At 36.4% G+C, this 21,474-nt stretch overlaps 2 protein-coding genes and 1 long non-coding RNA gene across 4 annotated transcripts; 2 read left to right on the top strand and 1 right to left on the bottom strand.

Annotated features, from left to right (window-relative positions):
* The first annotated feature begins 533 nt into the window (after positions 1-533).
* LOC125251271 lies at positions 534-4,882 on the top strand. Its single transcript, XR_007180955.1, has 3 exons — positions 534-815; positions 1,499-1,771; positions 2,989-4,882. It is a non-coding gene; the product is annotated as an uncharacterized LOC125251271 (long non-coding RNA).
* Positions 4,883-9,525: 4,643 nt separating this feature from the next.
* On the top strand, positions 9,526-15,204 carry pter (phosphotriesterase related). 2 transcript variants are annotated; one of them, XM_048163965.1, is made up of 5 exons: positions 9,526-9,630; positions 10,575-11,019; positions 12,979-13,244; positions 14,375-14,515; positions 14,720-15,204. In XM_048163965.1, exons 2-5 carry the CDS (start codon positions 10,585-10,587, stop codon positions 14,928-14,930), a joined length of 1,053 nt encoding a protein of 350 aa, XP_048019922.1. In that variant the 5' UTR covers positions 9,526-9,630; positions 10,575-10,584; the 3' UTR covers positions 14,931-15,204. The 2 variants fall into 2 exon arrangements, with proteins under 2 accessions (XP_048019922.1, XP_048019921.1); XM_048163964.1 differs by lacking the exon at positions 9,526-9,630 and adding an exon at positions 9,662-9,804.
* A 3,402-nt stretch (positions 15,205-18,606) lies between these two features.
* Positions 18,607-20,320, bottom strand: c1ql3b (complement component 1, q subcomponent-like 3b). Its single transcript, XM_048164235.1, has 2 exons — positions 19,739-20,320; positions 18,607-18,903 (listed from the first exon to the last, which is right to left on the bottom strand). The coding sequence occupies exons 1-2, from the start codon at positions 20,294-20,296 to the stop codon at positions 18,724-18,726; spliced, it is 738 nt and encodes a 245-aa protein (XP_048020192.1). The 5' UTR covers positions 20,297-20,320; the 3' UTR covers positions 18,607-18,723.
* Between the last annotated feature and the right edge of the window lie 1,154 nt (positions 20,321-21,474).

The raw sequence follows: 21,474 nt of genomic DNA, 5'->3' as shown, positions 1-21,474 counted from the left end.
GTTCAACTGACAACTTGAGTTTTGAAACGTTCCTTCGTTACTAGTTCTGAAGTGACGTTTTAGAATTAGTAACGGAGGCTTGGTCCAACTGTCAAATTGAGATTTGAATCCGTGGCGGAAGGAAGTAGTGCTGCACAAAAGAGGGTTTTAAAGACACTCCGTTGTTGTTCTTATTTATTTACACACTCGTGCCGTCGAACTGTTGTATAAACGCAATATCACACTCGTAGCCGTGCGATATGGCTGTATATCAGCACGCTGTGATTACCTACGGCACTCGGCCTACGGCCTCGTGCCTACGGACGAATCACAGCGTGCTGATATACAGCCATATCGCACGGCTACTCGTGTGATATTGCTCATATATATATATATATATATATATATATATATATATATATATATATATATATATATATATATATATATATATAAAATGTCTTCTCTCTGAAAATGTTTAATGAAAATTTTTAATGGGGAAAAAAAATCTATCAATCAGGTCGCATCTAGAAAAGCGCAATGCTTCATGGGTTTGCAGTTTTAACCTCATTGTAGTCATTAAACACTCAATCTTGTACCTTGTCCACGTTCGATTTTGGATTTTTTTTTTTCTTCAGTTGAAAGTGTGTAATCTTGCGATTTAGCTGGGTTGGTAGCGGTTTAGAACGCTTTAACCAAGATTTAAAAAAAAAAATAAATAAAAATCTCCCGGAATCGGCGATATTGAAGAATTGGGCGGGCACGCACTGAATGCACTTGAGGCACTTCTCTAACGGTCGTGGACTTCTCAACTCGAGCAAAGCGAGCGAAGTTTGGTAAGTGAATATTGGAAAATATTATATATATTTGGTTTGACGTTGCTTTTTTATTGTAGAGTTAGTATGAGTTAACACTGTTGGAAAGTTAAAGATGTGGCTAACAATTCATAATCGTAGCTGTTAGGCCTATATTAAAATGTAATCATGTTAGTTCACTAATGTTCAATGTTCGTTGATTACATTCAGATGACATTAACGTTAGACATTTTTATATTATTTCACAGCCGTTTATTTATTTAAAGTTAAGTGACATACATTGATGGATTTAAAAAAAAAACTGTATTGCGACTGTATTTTTAGCGAGTAAATGCTGCCATGTTGTAATATTCAAGTTGTATAGATTTAATAATACAATGGTGTTTGACAAATTATGTAACGTGAGCAAATGGGTTTGTGTTTTGATAGTTTTTCTTTCAATTTGAAATGAAATCAGCAGAAATGAAAAAACAACAACACCTTTATTCATTTTTCCGTTTGTTAAAAAAAAAAAAAGAAAAGATTTCTGCTAGATTTTTTTGGTTTATGTCAATTTTTTTATTTTATTTTTTATTTTATTTTATTTTTTTATTAAAGGCACCATTTTCTTGTTTCTGCTTATTTCTCTTTTCTGCTTATTTATTTATTTATTTATTGTTTGTTTCTGGTTATTTTCTCATGCTCTCCTGACCTCTACCTAAAAGGCCACAGCACTCCTGACCTCTACCCAAGGCGCCATAGCAGTCCTGAGCTCAACCCAAGAGACAATAGCAGGCACATTATCACTGAGGCACATCAGCTCTGAGATTCATCCATTAAGGCATGCCAGCAGTGAGATCCACACATCAAGCAACACCAGCACTGAGATGAAGTCATGCCAGCTCTGAGATCCATAGACCAAGCCATGCTGCACCTTCTCTAGTCCCATCAAAGCATACTGAGCCACACCAGGGAGCAGACATCTAGTTTGCAAACATGTGAGTATATTAATGTTTATTATAGTTATGTTTGTTTTTAGTAATTTTTTTTTCTCTGGCAACCTACTATTTGGACTTCATATTGTTTTTTTTGCACTCTTTCTTATACAAAAAATGACTAAAAGTTAAAACTTACACTACCGTTCAAAAGTTTGTGGTCAGTAAGATTTTAATGTTTTTAAAGAAGTATCTTATGCTCAACAAACCTGCATTTATTTGATTAAAAATATAAACAAAAACAGTAATATTATATGTGTATTGTATGTGAATAATATGTGAAATATTATTCCAATGTAAATCAGCTGTTTTCTATGTCAATATACAGTAAAGTGTAATTTATTCCTGTGATCAAAGCTGAATTTTCAGCATCATTACTTCAGTCTTCAGTGTCACATGATCCTTCAGAAATCAATCTAATATGATGAATTGATGCTCAAGAAAAATTTATGATTATTATCAATGTTGAAAACAGTTATTTACATTTTTATTTCATGATGCTATGATGAATAGAAAGTTCAAAAGAACAGCATTTGTCTGAAATCTAAATCTTTTGTAACAATAAACACTACCGTTCAAAAGTTTGGGGTCAGTAAGAATTTTAATTTTATTGTTGGGGGATAGAAATAAAATTAATCAATACTTTTATTCATCAAGGATGAGTTAAACTGATCAAAAGTTACAGTAAAGACAATTATAATGTTAGAAAGTATTCTATTTTAAATAAATGCTGTTCTTTTGAACTTTCTATTCATCAAAGAATTTTGAAAAAAAAAATTGTACACAACTGTTTTCAACATTGATATAATAATGAATGTTTCTTGAGCATCAAATCATAATATTAGAATGATTTCTGAAGGATCATGTGACACTGAAGACTGGAGTAATGATGCTGAAAATTCAGCTTTGATCACAGGAATAAATATTTCACAATATTACTGTTTTTGTTTGTATTTTTAATCAAATAAATGCAGGCTTGGTGAGCAGAAGAGACTTCTTTTAAAACATTAAAAAATCTTACTGACCCCAAACTTTTGAACGGTAGTGTATATGTACGTATGTTCGTGCCAACAACTTCCAAAAATTCATATCTCAAGAATGGTTTGTTAAGATGTTGTAATTTGTGATGAATAGTCTTGATGGTGATTGTTCAATTCAATAACCACATTAACTTTTGATACAGAAGCTAATTTCAAACCATGTTTACATGTATGTTTCAGCGGCTGTGAGGCGTAACCGTCTGATGTCTGCGGCCACAGAAAAGGACATTGATTCCACCATCAAAAGATTGCTATATCTGGCCCCAGATAGTGATGGTGGCAGGAGAGAGAGGATGAAGAGAAAAGAGCGTCAGGAGAGTACAACAGGTTAACGGACTTGCGACTTGTTTTAATGTTCAAGAGTTGTGTGCACAGTGCCACTTGTTCATGAACTGAAACATAGATGTTCAAGAGCTGTGTGAAACATGGCACTGACATTCAAGCATTGTTTTTTGTTGTTTTGTTTAAATGTGAAACAATAAATATTTTTTCAGAATACTATTGTTGTTCAGGCATTTTTCATTTGGGCCAAGGGTGTGTATAAAGTGGCTAGATTAAGGTTTTGTTGAGGCTGACATGTGGAACCAAATGTTTGGTCCTGAATAGTACCAGAATAGGGCCAGCTATAGTCACACATTAGGCTGAAATATGGCTATGCCATGGGCCATATGTGGCCCGAGTTCTGGCAACCAGACCTGGTCCAGTCATGTACCGTAATTCACTGCTGTATTTGGGCCAAGAGAAAGTGGGTTGTGTGGCCCATCACTGGGCCAAACCAGTTTTGCTATGTGGGTTATTTACATTATGTGATGTTTTTTTTTTTTAAGTTGTGTACATTTTGGTACTTTTTTTAGAAAACAAAAAGGTTCCATCTACAAAGTTGAACTCTAACTTGGCTCTATAAGGTTCTATCTGTGTGAGCCAATCAGCACTTCAAATGCACACATGAGGATCAATCAGGATCAGCGTTCTTTGTCATGTCACCAGACTGCTCCGCGATAGCGGAAGCGATCGCATAAAAATGCTAAATCAGTGAAGAGAAGACTAAATTTCACACAACGCGATGTTTATTAGAAACCTCATGATGAACTATTTTATTTATGATCTTGTCAATGACAGCAGCCCAAATTCCAGGGAATTACAGTCTATGTGTGTGTTTTGTTGTATCTTATTGCTGAGGAGTTATTTTCAGTTAGACACCATGCTAGGCCCATCAGCGCTATTAAGAGGATAGATCTGGGTTTTGTAGGCTATTTGCTTTATTCCAGTCATGTCGTTGTCATACAATGGAAAGTTATGTAAATATTAGGTTATGTTTTAACCTTTATCCATCCTGTGTACTTGTACTGAGCTGTATGTACTATGTATCTATATAGCTACACGCTCTGGCACACTGGATTAAAGTTAAATTAAAGTTAAGTTAAATTTGACATTGTTGGTAAAAACTGAGTTGTTGCATAGTTGAAGTTATTTAAATATTTTAAATGTGAAATATTTTTAATTATATATATAGTCAGTGAAACATTTTTTAAATGTTTATCAAACTTTGTTAAACACCTTTGCTGAAGCATTGTCTGTTTTCTTGCAGTTTTTTAGTCTTAAAATGTCTTAAATTTTACAATATTAAGCCTTAAAGGTCATATATTCAATAATTTAATTGATTGGGTCTTAATTACAACAATAAACGTTAGCATGTTATTTCATGAAAACTGATGTCTAGAGAGAAAGCCATTTTACCTGTCCCACTTTCTGTGGAATTGTCATGATCATTACTGGGAGTGCCCTTGTCTGCCACTAGAGGGCACTCCAATCTGGACTCTTGGTTTTCATCACTCGGAACTTCATTTCCCATAACCCACTTCCTGGACTCATTATCCTTCATTGCACCAGCTGTTTTGAGTTTGTAATTAGTGTTCTGTCTATTTATACTCAGTTGTTTCTGTCTTTGTTTGTGGTTTGTTGTATTATGTTACGTGCACTTTTGTATCTCTGGCTTTCTGTTTTTGTGGACTGTTTCTGTGGAATTTGACCCTTGCCTGTTTCCTGGATTACGTGTTTGGATTATCCCATTAAAGCTGCGCTTGGATCTTACCATCTTGTCTTTGTGTGCAATACGTGACAGGAATAAAGTCCTGCTCAGATGTTTTACAGTAGCTGTTTTCTGTCTAAACAAGAGGAAACTTAAACTTAAATAGTTCCTGCAATAATGTGTTAAATTACCCATAATATTCCTACCTAAATTTAACATCTGCACTGGACAAAAGATTTAGCACTGTCTTTTATGCTTAACTTGAACATGTATTATATTACAAGAACATTCATTAAGTACAAATTACATCATAAGGACATTTCATGAACGTTGTACTCAGAACGTATTATGATAACATTATGAAAACATGCAGCATATAATAATAACATTAAAAGGATGTTCTGAGAATGTCATCCTAAGAACATTTTCTCTCAACATTATGAGAACATCAGTCAAGTAAAAATAACATCATAAAGACGTTACAAGAACATTGTTATAATAACATTTTCGCTTAACATTATGAGAACATCAGTCAAGTTCAAATAACATCATAAAGACGTTACAAGAACGTTGTTATAAGAGCGCTTAACATCATAAGAACGTTCCAACAATGTTGTTCTAAGAATGTTTCCTCTCAACGTTATGAGAATGTATTTTAACTATGAAAACATTATAAGAGTGTTCCTGAAACATTATTTCAGGAACGTTTTTTTCTAACATTTACATAACTTTTACATAACGTTAGTGAACGTTATGGAAACGTTCCCTGTTAGCTGGGTAAGCTTCCTCTCATTATAAGAGTTGTTGTACTGAGGCCTCCACTCTGCAGCGCTTTGCAGGCCAGTTAGATTAATTTGCTAGCTCTTCCTGAGCCTTTTTGGCTAGTGACTTTTGAAAATACAGTGTTGCTTATTCAAGGCCTCCGCTCTTCAGGGCTGTCTGAACAGAAGTTCTGAGCGTTAGGCTCTCTGTGAGCCTCCTTGGATGCTGGCCTGAATAGAGAATGTAGTAAGGTTCAGGTATTCCTGCGCATGTCTCCTTCAGACAAGAAGCGGATGACGTGTTCTACAGGTGCCCTTATATAATCACAGTCGCACCAGTAGTGACGTCATAGGCTGCTGCCTGCCAATGTCAAATTCATTGTCGTGTTTAGACTCATGTTTCACACACCGATCATGCCGGAGGCATTCCCCATAGTGCACTCTAGGGGATGCAGTGTCTCATTGCCCTTCTCAGGGAACCATGGTTACATGCATAACCTAAGACATTTTGTTTTTTCTCTCTCAGATAGCCTATACATCACAATAGGGAAGAAATATCATTGCTTTTATTCTTTAACAAATTAACAACTGAAATATTCTTGTTCCAGTCAGTGTATCATTCAACAGGTGTCTGTTTCACACCGCATGATATAAGTCAGGCCAGTTACTTTGAACTGACCTTGAAAAACACACACAGTGGCCTAGATATCTAGCTATGCTAGATAATCAAATTTTTCCTTTTTTTATTTGTTTGTGTGTGTGTGTAAAAATCATGTATATGTTTTTTGTGCTAGGTTAGGCAGCCATCATTTGAGGTTTCATTCATGTCCATAGCATAACAGTATCTGCACATGCATAAAAGTACATGTTGAAGTTTTGTGTTTGATAGTGGTAACTACTACTAAAAAGATTAAAAAAAAAAAAAAAAAAAAAAAAAAAAAAAAGATCTTCTGGCCTGCTTCTCTCGAAAATCTATGAGGAAGCTTCTGCCTCACTATATACAGCTATTATTTCATCTTTTTTTGGCATGGCATAAACTCAACTCCTCTCTCAACACTTCAGACATGTTATGAGAGAAACACAGCTGATATAAATCTCCCAGTCTTGTGCCAAAGAATCTCTGATTTGCATAAACTGTGATGGCTCACAAGTCTATCAGGCAGAATAGAGTGATTATGCTGAACTAATTCACACCCAAGGCAGCAGCACCGTGTCAGCTTTCAATAATCTCCTGCCTGATGCTTCTACAGATGTGTCAAGATAAACTTTATCCACCAATCAAATGATTTACTTGCTTGTTCAGGTGAGATACAGAAGTTTGTCAGAATATACAAACAGACATCAAAGAGATGGTTTATCTGCATTTAGAAGAGCTTCAAGAGATGCACAAAAGAGCTAACACTTCATATCAAGACTTCTTATATAAATGCCAATAAAGAACTATATATATATATATATATATATATATATATATATATATATATATATATATATATATATATATATATATATATACACACGTTAACATCCATGGAACTTTTTTATTGAACAAAAGGTTCTTTATAGTGTAATATTGAGGGGGAAAAAAACCCTTATTTGTATGTGTGAATTCAAGCAATTTAAGCTTGATTGTATTGTGCTCAGTGGGTATGCTTTCAGAGCATGGTCTTGAGTTAAAGTAACTGTAACGGTTATATTCTCATATGTTGGTGGAATTTCATTGTGTTTTGGTTCTGTTTTTTCACTGTGCCTGTTTTCCTGTATGCCATTGTGTTCCCCTGATTAATGATTCAGTTCACCTGTTGTCTAATTAATTAGCTCCTTTGTTCCTCTGTGTATTTAAGTCCCGTCTTCATTCAGTTCTTTGTTTGGTGTCGTCACTGTTATATGATTGTTAGATCAGTTTCCCTGAGTTTTCCTGTGAGTTTATGGATTAAAGACTATTTGTATTATATTCTATTGCATTATGCACTTCTTTGCAGCAGCCTTACATGACAGTAACACTTTTTATTTAAATTATCAGATGCAAAATGATAACACTAAATGTATATTATTATGACAGTACCCTTTTTTTACTGCAGGTATCAAATTGCAAAAAAGGAAAATAAAAACAAAAAGGTTAGTTTTTCTTCTAAGGCGTTTAGACATTGGCCCACTTTTGTTGAATGCACTTTAAACCTTCAGTAATTCCACTCAAATATATATAATAGATTGCAGTTTTAACTATGCAGCTACGCTGAAATGCTTTGGCAGTACGAATGTACAAATATTTGTCATGCCAATAAAGCAACTAAAACTGAAACTGATTGCCATTCACTGATTATTTTATAATTGACATGTATAATCGACTGTGTTAGGCTCGCCATCTGTCCAGGGTGTTTCCCAGACACTGGGATAGACTCCAGCATATTGGTATATACTTTCCAAATAACTTATATGAACTGAGTTTAAATGGAAAATATTACAATTTCCCTCTGGGTACATAAATTTAATGTTTAACAGAAGTCCCACTTTACTTGAATTCACCTTAATTATATAATTTATTTTAATGATCTCATATTATTTGAGGTAGGCTATAGTCAGTCGTTAATATAATATTAAATTAGGAAAATTAAAATTGTTTTATTGTTTACTTACCCCTATGTTGTTTAAAACCTGTATGGCTTTCTTTATTCTGTGGAACACAAAAGAAACACTGAAACATTTTTTGGGCGATCTGTCCCTTTAAACACTTTATACACTTACTTTTGATAAGGTCTTCGCACTGGACCAGACATGTCAAATATTTCTGGATTATTCTGTGATTTGATTGACATCCTAAGGGCCGGTGACTCATCTGGGCCATTGTTCAGCTGAACCACATTTTGATTATAATGATTATAATGAAACCGATATCAGATATACTTTTGTTCCATATATAATGTATATTTTAGTCTTTGGCGGGCTTTTTATTATTAGATGTGGCTGTACACAGAGACAGTATTGAGAAGAATGACTGTGGGTGGCATCATCCACACTGAGCTGAAACTGTATTGCATTCTTGCTAATGGATTATTAAAGCTATAGAGGAAAAGCTGAATAATACTAATAACAACCAAAATCAAGATTTGGGAAAATCAAATTACTGACCACTTATAATAAACATCTTACTAACAGTGTGTGCAGGCTTTTTATAGGCTATTCCACAGAATGAATTAGAAGTGACAAGAGACGCCCACAGCTGTTTAGCAATTTGCAGTTGGTTGATACTTAATAGTCATTCTTGCTCTCTCTCAGAACTAATTTTGCACACGAATCCGTGGTCAGATAACTCCCCAGGACCTGTCACTATTAGTTAGATCAGACTTGCACAGAGAAAATGTATTATGGCTCAACATGCCACTTTAAAATCATGGATCAATGGTTAGATCGAGTTTTGCATATGTGCACTTTGTTGCATACAAATTGCTTTTCCCAATAGGAGGTAGATTTGGCTTAGTCGCTTGATTTGATAACAAAGAATAAAACTTACCAAGATTTCTGATATCCCTCAAGTAGCTACAAACTCATCTAGCAAATTGCTTTCATTATTAGCAGCAGGGCATAGAAATGAAGCACAGCGAACTAATTCAATAAATAGGCTAAATGAATCAAATAATTAATAGTTAAACATGCTAATTTATTTTTTAAATATCTCTGCATAAAAGTTAAACATGATGTGCTGGTCTAAGCTGTTTTCCACCATGGATTCCCATGAAAACTCAACAATTATTGGTCAAACATTCCATTTAACTATTCACAAACTGGATTTTGGTTTCATAATGATAAATAGTTTCCAAATGTTATGTTTCATAATAACATGCTTTATTTCCTTATGGCACTCGTCTGAGTGACGATGTATTTTCCGAATCCTGATTTCCACAAAGAGCTCTTATATAATAAGTGCACTTTTCACAAACTGCAGTGTCAGTGAACAGAAAGGGGCGTGGCATAGTGCTTCAAAGTTTAAATACAGAAGATCTGTGTAAACGGTACCGCATCTTCAAACTAGAGGTAATCCGTTCATTCTTACTTATTTAACTGTTTTTAATTGTTTCGTTTTGAGCACTTCTGTTTATTGTGTTTAAATCTGAATATAAAAGCTGTCTCGCGATTTTATGCATGTATCGCGAGACTTGTTGCTCCCGTTGTCAGTTCTGCAGACTGGAAGTTGAACTTACCTTGCAGGTCTTGTTTTTTACTTACTTTGTTATTTTGCATTGTTTATTATGAATCTCTAACTGCATCACTCCGTGTGATTTAAAAATAACAGTTACAGTGCATGCTAATCGTCTGTTGTATGACTTTTTAAACGATTGTTATTAACTAGGAAGTCTCGCAGCCCGTGCAGTAGTTCTGTGTTCAGTTTCATTTAGAATCTCAATCTTATGCGCTTGTTGTTTGATATGAATATTATCTCATTTTGCGCATTATATAATATATATATATATATATAATATATATGTATATATATATATATATATATATATATATATATATATATATATATATATATATATGTTGCAGCGTTAAATACACAGCAGGGTTTATTAAACCAGGTATTGGAACTGTTAAAAATCTCCACGGCACGTGTATACATTTGCATGCATGCATTTGTTTACATGTATTGCAAGTGCATTTACTTATGTAAACGTATTTGGAAATTTATTAAATAAACAGCATTAAATGCAGTCTTCAATCAGCGCGAAGTCCAAACCACCAAGGCGTGTCTAACCCATTACATGAGAGATGAGACACCCAAGATGAGTCATTTGTACAGCAGCCTACAGTTTTTCACCGGCCAAACATTCACTTCTTCTTCAAACAAACAATTCTTTCTTTCTTGGTTCAAAAAAAGTTAGGGGAAAATGGATGTTTAAGACATTTTTATACTTTAAATCAAATTTCGCATTGTACGAATAGTATTGTATTAATGAATGTAACTACTTGTTGGACAGGATCACCAGAATGATGTCTGAGCAGAGCGGTAAGGTCCAGACAGTGCTGGGTCTGATAGATCCTGATCAGCTGGGCCGCACCATGACACATGAACACCTTACGATGACATTTGAGTGCAGCCATGTTCCCCCAGCACCTGGAGATGAGGGTCTTGCCATAGCTCCCATTGAGATGAAGCATCTTCACTGGTTGCAGCAGAATCCATACAGCCACCAAGAGAACCTGCTGTTGAATCAGGAGATCGAGGCGGTGAAGGAAGAGTTGCTGTGTTACCGTAAAGCAGGAGGAGGATCCATAGTGGAGAACACCACCACGGGCATCACCCGAAATCTGCCCGTTCTGCGTCAGTTGGCGAAGGAAACGGGCGTGCATGTCATAGCTGGAGCGGGGTACTATGTGGATGTGACCCACTCTGATGAGACACGAAAGATGACGGTTGAGAAGGTTGGTGTGTGTGGTTTTGTGTCTACATTGCAAAACAATGCAGGTGCCTTTTCTATTTTCAGAATGATGGTGTGCGATGTTGACGAAATATTTTTATTTATTTATTAATTTTTTTTGATAATGACAATTAGATGAGATTTTGCTGGGTGTGATTTAGTGCTAGCACCTTCACTGGTTTAGGCCCATCGTAGACAGCTGACTCCCAAAGCTTTTCATATTCTTCATATTCTGTGGTGGTTAATTCAAAGCAGTAACAGAAATGAACTTTTTCATTAAAGGACAGTATTTTCCACCTTAAATTGATTTTTCAGTAGCACTTTTATCTTATTAGATGTGTACATAAGTTTTGAAGTAAATACTTACATTTAATCAATAAATTAAATTAGAATAAGAAGGCACTAGGCTGTTACCAATCAAATTAAATCAGTATAAACAAAATCTATTTTTCACTGCTGAAGTACCAGAAGCTGCACCTAAACAAGCATTTGTATGTATTTACACTGCAGTTACAATTGCATAAATAATGCTATAAGATTAATGTTTTAAAAAATATATATTTAGAAAATTGTAAATGTGAATTTTTGAATAAATGTGAAACTAAAACCACCTGTAGGTGGCGACAAGTCACTGTCTTAATGAGTGAGTCAATAGGCCCTATTTTAATGATCTAAGCGCATGGTCTAAAGCTCACAGCGCAGGTGCAATTACGGCATGTCCGAATCCATTTTGCTAGTTTAATGACAGGGAAAATGGTCGGTGCGTCTGGTGCATGGTCTAAAAGGGTTGTCCCTATTATCTTAATGAGTAATGGGTGTGTTTTGGGTGTAACGTGCAATAAACAAATCGGAGTCTCATCTCCCATTCCCTTTAAAAGCCAGTTGCACTCGCGCCATGGCGGATTCGCTATTTACATGGTGGAATTTGCGAGATGGTCCTCACTGTAGAACACAAGATCAAGGGGTTGGGGTTGGATCTAGATCCAACTCCTCCCACTTTACATATCCCTAAACCTACCCGTCTCCACCCCCTGGATCTGGATCCAACTCCTCCCACTTTACATATCCCTTAACCTACCCGACTCCACCCCCTGGATCTCGAGTTTTCTGCAATGAGGGGCTACTTGAGTTTGCAAGCGGAAAAACTGAACGCTTCTCTAGCGAGGAAACGGATCCATCTACGATACAAGCCGGATTCCACCAAAGCATTTTTATCTTTATGCACACAATAATAATCTTTACATTGTAATACTTTTATTTTTAATATTTGGCATGTTTGTTTCTGGCTGCATCCGAAATCACCTACTCTCTTGAGTAGGTACTTATTTTGAATAAGTAATTACTTCGCAACTGCTAAAAAAGTATGTTCTATATAGTATTAATGTGTGTGGTATGAATATGATCTGGACGTACTACATCCGCCATGTTGTCATTATCATGTGACCTACCAGCATCAGTTGCATCACTTCACTGCCATTTGCAAATCCTCTCCTGTGGCTTCATGGGATAGTAAAGTGTCCATCGCACGTACACTTCAGAATCTTACCGGAAGTAGTAGGTCATCTGGGTACTGTGAATTCAGACACACTTCTTTTGTCACATACTGCTTTTCGCCTACTACATAGTAGGAAAGTATGCAATTATGGATGCATCCATTGTCTTTATGAATGTATCATTGAATAATCGATTCATTCAAAAACACTGATTCATTCAGGAACAAAGCAAGTGTCTGTCTTTATGAATACATTATTGAATTATTGATTTGTTGAAAAAATTCTTTCAGGAACGGAACTCCACTTTATGTTGCTTACACAGTTCTATTGCGGCTTTATTTGGAACTACAGTTTTAACTTTAGAAATATAAGACAAAAACTATAAAACAACAGTTACAATATTATCGTAAATAATACATATCGCACACCCCTAGATGGAAATGATTTGTTCCCATTTTTTTTCCCACAAGCTTACTGACATTATTGTCAGTGAGGTTCTCCATGGAGCAGACGGCACAGATATCCGCTGTGGCGTGATTGGAGAGATCGGTACTAGCTGGCCAATCACAGAGAGTGAGAAAAAGGTCCTGCGAGCCACTGCCCACGCTCAAACTCAGCTCGGCTGCCCGGTTATCATCCACCCCGGCCGGAACAAAGCCGCTCCTGGAGAGGCCATCCGCATTCTGCAAGAAGCAGGTGGAGATATCTCCAAAACAGTCATGTCTCATCTTGATAGGTAAGAAGGGGTGAGAAAACATCTGCATACTGGAAAATGTTTCATAAATGGTTACTATGAGGAAGAAAGCCACAAAATATGAGGATGTTGAGCTCTGATTAACAGCTTTCCGATAACAATATCTAGAGCAGGAGTTCTAAACTCCTTGGCCCTTGAGTTCCACTTTCTTGCAGAGTTTTGCTCCAACTTTAATCAAACACCCCTGAACAAGGTAATCAAGGTCTTCAGGATTATTAGAAACAAAGCCACTTGAAGGCAAGCCTGCAACCTTAGCTGAAAAAAGCGTAAGGATAGGCTTCACTATGTTGAAAAAACGCTTTTGTAAGGAGATAGCTTATCATTTAATGAATCAACAGCCCATCGGCAAATCTTCAACATGTTTGCTCTTAAACATTCGTGGATGATCTATTTTTAGAGTTTACACCGAAAAAGAGAAGTCATGGACAATTGTACACATGATCCAAGTTAGCAGTTACGCTTTCCCCTACTGGTAGAGCCACACACCCTCGTATCTCCCTATAATAAGACCATCTCTTCTAGATATAGACAGGTGAGTTTGAACGGGGTTTGAGCGAAACTCTGAAAGAAAGTGGACCTCAAGGCCTAGAGTTGAGAACCCCTGATCTAGTGACCACGGTGGTCGATATTATGCAGATATACCACCATTCAAAAAATGTTAATTTTTTTTAAAGTCTCTCATGCTCACCAAGGCTCCATTTATTTATTTTTTATCAAAAGTAAAATAAACAGTAATACTGTGAGATATTATTACAATTTAAAAGAACTGTTTTCTATTTTAATATTGTCTTCAGTGTTACATGATCTTTCCAAAGTCAAGTAGTTAGCCACTTGATAGTTACCACCTTTTCCCAAGACAAGTAAAAGCTTTAAAAGAATCACAAGGGGGTGTTACTGATGTATTTTGTGTCGTAGAATAAAACGTGAAAATATCTCAAACCTATGTTAACCACAGACTGTATTTCAGGAATTTAACCAAAAAAACCCATTCAAAAAAACCATTGACTTCAGGATGATGAAACCCGGAAGTGGTAAAATGCTAACTTTGTATCTGGATTTTGGCCTACAAAATACATCACTCCTGCAGCACTCTATTGTGTGTCCCTTTATAGAAGCATATTTGATCGTCTAGAGCTGCTGGAGTTTGCAAAGATGGGAAGCTACCTTGAATATGACCTCTTTGGTACAGAGGTGCTGAATTACCCGTTCAACCTTGATATTGACATGCCCAACGACAGCCAGAGAGTTCAGAAGTAAGTATCTGCCTCCAACAAGCACGACAGGCATTATTACATTAGATGGGTCATAAACATCTGCCTCAATTTCTCTTTCTTGTAATCAGTACATGATTGTGTTCTATAAACATGCAAATTTGATTGATGCACAAATTTAATGAGACTATCCATTTTATTTACTGTCAACAGATCATTGATAGTTATTTTGTCTTGTTCCACCAGCTTGGCTTTCCTGATCAAGGAAGGTTACGAGGACAGAATTCTCATCGCCCATGATATCCACACCAAGCACCGACTGACCAAGTATGGTGGTCATGGCTTCTCCCACATCCTGAAGAATATTGTTCCCAAAATGCTGACTCGAGGAATCACTCAGAACCAGGTGGACAAAATACTGATAGAGAATCCTAAACACTGGCTGACGTTTAAATAAATCAACTGCCTTAAATGTTAACATACCAAAACTTGATTTCTAACTTTTATTGTTAAGAACGTTGATTTTGGTGCTAAATTCCATACTTTGGTGAACATTAATCCACGTAAGATTGCAGAGTTGGGACCCATAGATCATGCGTAGGTTTAACGCTAACTAGAATGAATAGGTTAAAATATTCAAATCAAATATTCACCAGGCTTCAATGATTAAAGTTCTCTCACCACAAAAAAAGTGGTTAAAATAAAAACATGGCTCTGAGTCATGGAAAATAGGTGCTTTTTACTTAAATGCATCTTTTTTTTTGGATGAACTAACAAAGAAAATGTAATTAAGTAATTAGACTAATAATTAAACTCAGGAAATCACAATTAAGCCAAAAAATAATAATAATGAAAAAGTGTAGTATGAGCACAGAAGAAGGAGCTGTGCTAGTGCTATCAAAGGTCTAATTAAATTAGCCTGCACAAAATTATTTTTTTAATCAATCACACATTGTAATAGTGTGCAAAATGTGCTTTCTTATATTGTGTAGCTGCAAACATCTCAACCAATTAATGGCAATAAAATGCTGAAAGTACATCTGCCCCTTTAGAACAACTGACTATTAGTATTGGGGATGACTGAATGTGACCGTATGTCTAAAGTAAGACTGCTCGCCGTACATGTTCGCTTTGGCAAGCCTGATGTTTCACAGCGCATCTAATAATTGGAAGGTGTGCGTTCTGACAGGTCATTGTGTAGGACAGAGAGATAAGTTTCTCTGGAGCAGGTGGCTGCTCACAGTGACTCCTCTAGTAAAATAATGACACTGTCAGTTGCTCTGTTCCTTTGTAACAGCAAGGTAAAAAAAAAAAAAAACATGCCGTGTGAGTCATCCAGTTCTTATAAGATGACGGCATGTCAAACATCTTATCCCGTTTCCTTCCATTTCAAATTAAAGTGCTCCTATTATGCAATTTTAAATGTTTCTAATTTTGTTTTGGAGGTCTCCTACGATAGAGTTACATGCAAAGGTCAGAAAACACTTAAATCTTCTCATAATATAAATTGCACATCAGCTATTTTCTCAAAGAGTCAGATAAGAGTCTGATAACAGTTTGTTCAGAAAGTCTCTCTAAACCCCTCCTTTCTGAGAACTTTCTCTGCTCTGATAGGTCAGACAGTCCAGTCTGCTGTGATTGGTCTTATTCCGCTCTGATTGGTCAGATGGCCCAGTCTGTTGTGATTGGTCTACTACTTACAGCGTGTGTCGGAAACTAAATGCCCATTGCCCATCTGAATTTCAGCTCCGGATGCTTCCTCAGTGCTTAAAACACAGTGATACAAACAGTAAAGGCCTTTGCACACTGAGTCCGAAATTTCCCTGTGCGTTTTTTCGTATTCGTGATCCTAAAAATTCGTCACTCACAGAGACCTTGCACACTGACTCTGATGCGTATTAAAGGTGCTAAAGAGGATGTTTTGTTTTATACATTTTTGCAATATTACTTGAAACTGTCTTTACTAACTGATAAAAGACTATTTATTAGGTGCACTGAAAGTAATAATATTAATATACATCAGCCAATCGTTTACGCGATCATCGCGTAAACGATTGGACATCTGGCTTGTCAATCACTGCCATGACGTTCCTTGTGAGAGACGAGCGTGGCTGCGCGCTCCAGTAACTTTCCACACTCTACAGGCGCCGCATGCAATGTTTTTGTCAGGAGACAGAAGTAACAACTGCAGATTATGAGTTACCTGCGGTGAGTCCGACATAATGAATCCAAAAAACACGACACAGCGAATGCCGGTGGTAAACACTCGTGTTCCAATACTCGTGCACTAGTTTTGGGAGGCGTTCCTTTGAAGTGAGCTGTGAAGGAGGGGGGCTGTTCTTACGCATGCGCTCATTTCAAAAACTCAGTAACAGTCTTTGGATTCTCAGTCGATGAAAAAATCCTCTCTATCACCTTTAATGAATCCGTTGCGAAAAAATTCTTCAAGCAGTCTTCAAGCAGTGAGCGTGATTTAGTTGTCCTCTCTCTTCTTAAAAAGAGAAAAAGAAAGAGGAAATATTGGGTCCATCCAATCCCAAGATTGCATAGACTGAAAGGAGAGTTCCACCTCATCAAGGAGCTGCGTGATTATCCCGAGCTTTTCAAAGTTAACTTCAGGATGTTAGTGGCTCAGTTTGATGCTTTGCTACTGGCGCAATCTGACTTTATATTCTGTCTCTTTGTATTCCGCACTTTGTTTGTCATACAGTGCTACTGCTTTGTGCTGTTGACAGCGTGGATCAACTTGTCAGACGGCATTCTGGATTTTGGCGTTCGCTTGTACGGTGGCTCTCAAAATGCGTGCCACAGATGCGAAAAACGCAGAAAATTGAACCTGATCCGATTTTTTTTTTTTTTTTTATGACGGACGAAAGTTTCAGAGGCAGTGTGTAAATGTGATTGACATACCGTGAGGTCGTATTTATTTTTTAACGTGCGAAAATTTCGGACGCGAATTTAAAGGCCTTAACGATGGCGACGTTTTTTCCTTATCAGTTCCAACGCGAGACCTCATCCTTTAGAACTGCATGCAAATCGCTGAAAACAGCATCTTCTCAACATGTCAACGGCACGAACCAAACACTTCCAGGCCTACAGTGCAACTACAGTGTTTGAGGGCGGGTCAAAGTATATGTTATTTGCGGGCAGCCAATGAAGACCCTAGGCTGGCATTATGCAAATTTGATACATTGTTACGTAGGTGTATATCAGGAAGTGAGACTGAAATTGACTCATTTTGGCAGTTCAGAATCAAAAGTTTTTTTTAGGAGACAATAACTTTATTTGTCATGCACTTTGATCTTTTAAACTTTGCAGACCTTTTACATTCACAGACAGCTATATTACACAATGCATGAAAGGTAACATAAAAAACAAAACAAAAAAACAATAGGGGCATTTTAAAATGTGCATTTTTTGATTTTTGGTTGACTTTCTAGCATGTGTATCTTACAAAACCGATTCTTTTGTGGATATAGGTGAGGACGTTTTACAGTAGCATATAGTGTAGTCAGTAGTTTTTAAAGCAAACAGTAATAATGGATGATGATACTTGAAGTAATGAAGTCAGAGATATTTCATAGGATTGCTTTTGGCGATTGCTGTAATTGCACTATATATGTAGGTATTTTAGTATTATAGGAAATAAACACATGCAAATCATACAATATATTTTATTCTCAATTTGTTCGAAGACACTGCACATATACAGACAGTGATAATATTTTTAAATGAAAACATTGATATAAAACAGTACAGAATTGTGGTTTAAATGTCACATTGTGTGTGTGAGGAATGAGAAACTATTAAAGAAATGTCATCTGAACTATGTTTCCGGGCTAATGGCGGGTGCTCTGTAACAGCCTCTTCAGATCAGCCATGTGTCAGTTTCAATAGGCACGTATGGAATGGAATGGAATGGAATGATGTCAATGATTTTCTGCTTTCACTGCCATTTAATCTTTCAATAAATATACTACAATCATCAGTGTTGCACTGTAAGATTTTATTCCTAAATCACAGTGATTTCTCTAAAAACTAATTTGCGTGTAGAGGGTGTGTTCACATGCTTCGAGATGTATGATCATTCAGTAGTTCCAGTTCTCAACTGGACGTTCTGTTGCTTATCCTTCACTCTGACGTGGATGAGATGTCACAAGCTTCAGGGTTAAACTTTTTCTGACCTCACTCTGATTACGCTGTGACGTCAAAATGAGGTACATCTGAAAGTGCAGTCTATGCCACAGGCATTAATCGGCGTAGACCATGAAGCCTGAAAACGTGCTGTATTTGTTGTTGTTTCCCCCGTGCGCTTTGCCTCCGTCTAGTTTAATGTAGATCTCATCTCCAGGCTCCAGGTGTAATATCACACTGTTGCTGGCATAGTCGTAGTTCTGATCTGCATCCTGCGCTATTGCGCTCGCACGCACCTGCAAGAAAATGATGATGACTCCTGTTAGATGAATATTTTATAAATCCCACAAGAGAAGTGCACATTAAGTTAAGACTCCTTAGTACTTCCAAAGACTTAAAACTAAATCCTAACCATGGAAGTTTAATATTATTCTCTTAAGGCAAAACAACATTTTAGTTTGTCCACTGAAGTAGGCATATTTGTACCAATAAAATATAAAATATGCTAGCTTTTACTGCAATATCAGATGTGGCTGAGAACAATATTATAATATATGATATAGAACTTGTATAATAATGTAATAATTATGATAATATTAAGACAAACTTTACATTTAATATTGAAAAATATTAATTATTACATTTTTATTAAAATTATTTACTCTAGTTTTGGTGCTTAAGAAACCTTTATTTAATTCAATTAAACATTTCATAATCATTGGTTATTAGAAAATAATTAAACAGGTTTTTTTTTTTTCAATTAATAACTTAAAAAATGTGTGTGTGTATATATATATATATATATTCTTATGTATATTTTCGTTTTTTTTCCAATTAATAACTTATTATATGATAATAATATATATATATATATATGTATATGTATATATATATATATATATATATATATATATATATATATATATATATATATATATATATATATTAGTATTAGTATTATTAATATTATTATTATTATTATTATTATTATTTATTTATTTTATATTTTTTATTATTTTATTTTTAATTTTTTCTTATGCACCAAAACTGGATTCGTTGACTGATGAATAAAATAAAAAAATAAATAGGCTATGAAACCTGCGGGCTGTGACAGCTGGATTTATGACATACCTGATTATTCTTGCACAGATCAGCCCACATGCTGGTCCCGTCACCACCTCTCATTAATACGTGATACACGAAAAAGTAGATCCCCGGGATGGAGCAGGTGAATTTACCACTCGAGGGGTCATAGTGGTTGCCCAAGTTAGTGACCACATCATCAAACTTCAGCACCTCGTAGCCTTCGTGTTGCTTCTTGAGTCCTGCGTAGAAGGCGATTTTGGGAACGGTGCTGTACGTCGCTGCGCTTATGACACCGGTGACTCCGGGCGGACCGGGTAATCCAGGTGGCCCTGGTTCTCCTATGACCCCCGGGGGACCTGGAGGTCCGGGCGGACCCGGCGGACCCCTCGGACCGATCCTTCCTGAGCGCCCTGGCTCTGCTTTCGGACCGCGGATGAAAGTTGGTGGGGACTGAACTAAGCGGTTGTCCGCCGGTTCTGGTGATGGAGACTTGGCTCCGTACGGATCGCACACCATGCGGCACGCGTCGAGCATCTCGTAGCGCGCGTCGGATCCTGCCGCGCTGACCATCACCGGGATGAGAATCACCAGCACCAGCACCATGACAACACCCAGCACGCCCGTGGCGATCACCCGCGCTCTGACGCCCAGTCTCGGCAGCACCGGGCGCTCCTCGCGCTGCGATTTACGCGCAATCTTGCTCGGCGCAGAAGCGATGCCAAAATCAAAAATTAAACTTCCCTGCTGCTCCAGAGAAAGTCCGTTAACTTTTACAATGAAGACGTTATATAATCCCCGAACTGATGCAAACGAACCTCTGAAGAAGTTTTTGTTTGTTTTTAGAGAAAACGAATGAAAGTTAAACACTGGAAACACAAAGAGAAATGTGTATGAGAGAAATGCATTACATCCCTGTTATCTCACCTGAAGGTGGGTGGTGGGCGGGTGTGTCGTGAGAAAGAGAGAGAGTGTGTGTGTGCGCGCACGTGAGCTGTTTCTTTAGCAAGACACTTTTCAAAAAGTAAACCCATTTTCATCATGTTCTTTTATAGCCATATAACTTACAAGAGATTGTTAAACTGTGTACTCAGGATATTTTTCTTAAATGTCAAGTTGGAGTAAGTGATGTCAAATGTGTTTTAGCTAAATAAATGTAATATATTACATTTTCCAATTACAAAAACAGCAATTTTATATTTCTTACATGTTTGCAGTTTCATGAAGTGTGTGTGTGTGTGTGTGTGTGTGTGTGTGTGTGTGTGTGTGTGTGTGTGTGTGTGTGTGTGTGTGTGTGTGCAGTTTGGGTTCAGGAATTTTTATTTGATTTTAAAGACATTAATACATTTATTCAGCAAAGATGCATTTAATTGATCAAAAGTCACAGTAAAAACATTTACAATGTTACAAAATATTTCTATTTAAAATAAATGTTGTTCTTTTGAACTTTGTACTTATCTTGAAAAATATGTATCACGTTTTTTATAAAAAATATTAAACTGTGTACAACATAGAGAATAAGAAATATTTCTTAAGCACCAAATCTGCATATTAGAATTATTTCTGAAGGATCATGTGACACTGTAGACTGTAATAAATTGTCCTCCCTTTTTTTCAGTTGTTCATTCTAGAAGTGTATATAGTGATGTCTGTTAAAGATCACTTCATCTGGAAAGCATCTGCTGTTTACATACATCTGATAGACGTCTTTAAGATGTCAGTTTTACAAACATTCTAAATCATAAACATCTTAAAGACATTTACTAAACGTCTATTTGACATCA

This window comes from Megalobrama amblycephala, linkage group LG17, assembly GCF_018812025.1.
Source record: "Megalobrama amblycephala isolate DHTTF-2021 linkage group LG17, ASM1881202v1, whole genome shotgun sequence".
Classification (NCBI taxonomy): Eukaryota; Metazoa; Chordata; class Actinopteri; order Cypriniformes; family Xenocyprididae; genus Megalobrama; species Megalobrama amblycephala.
The sequence above is the reverse complement of the archived record's forward strand: the minus strand, read 5'-3'. Positions and strand labels throughout refer to the sequence as shown.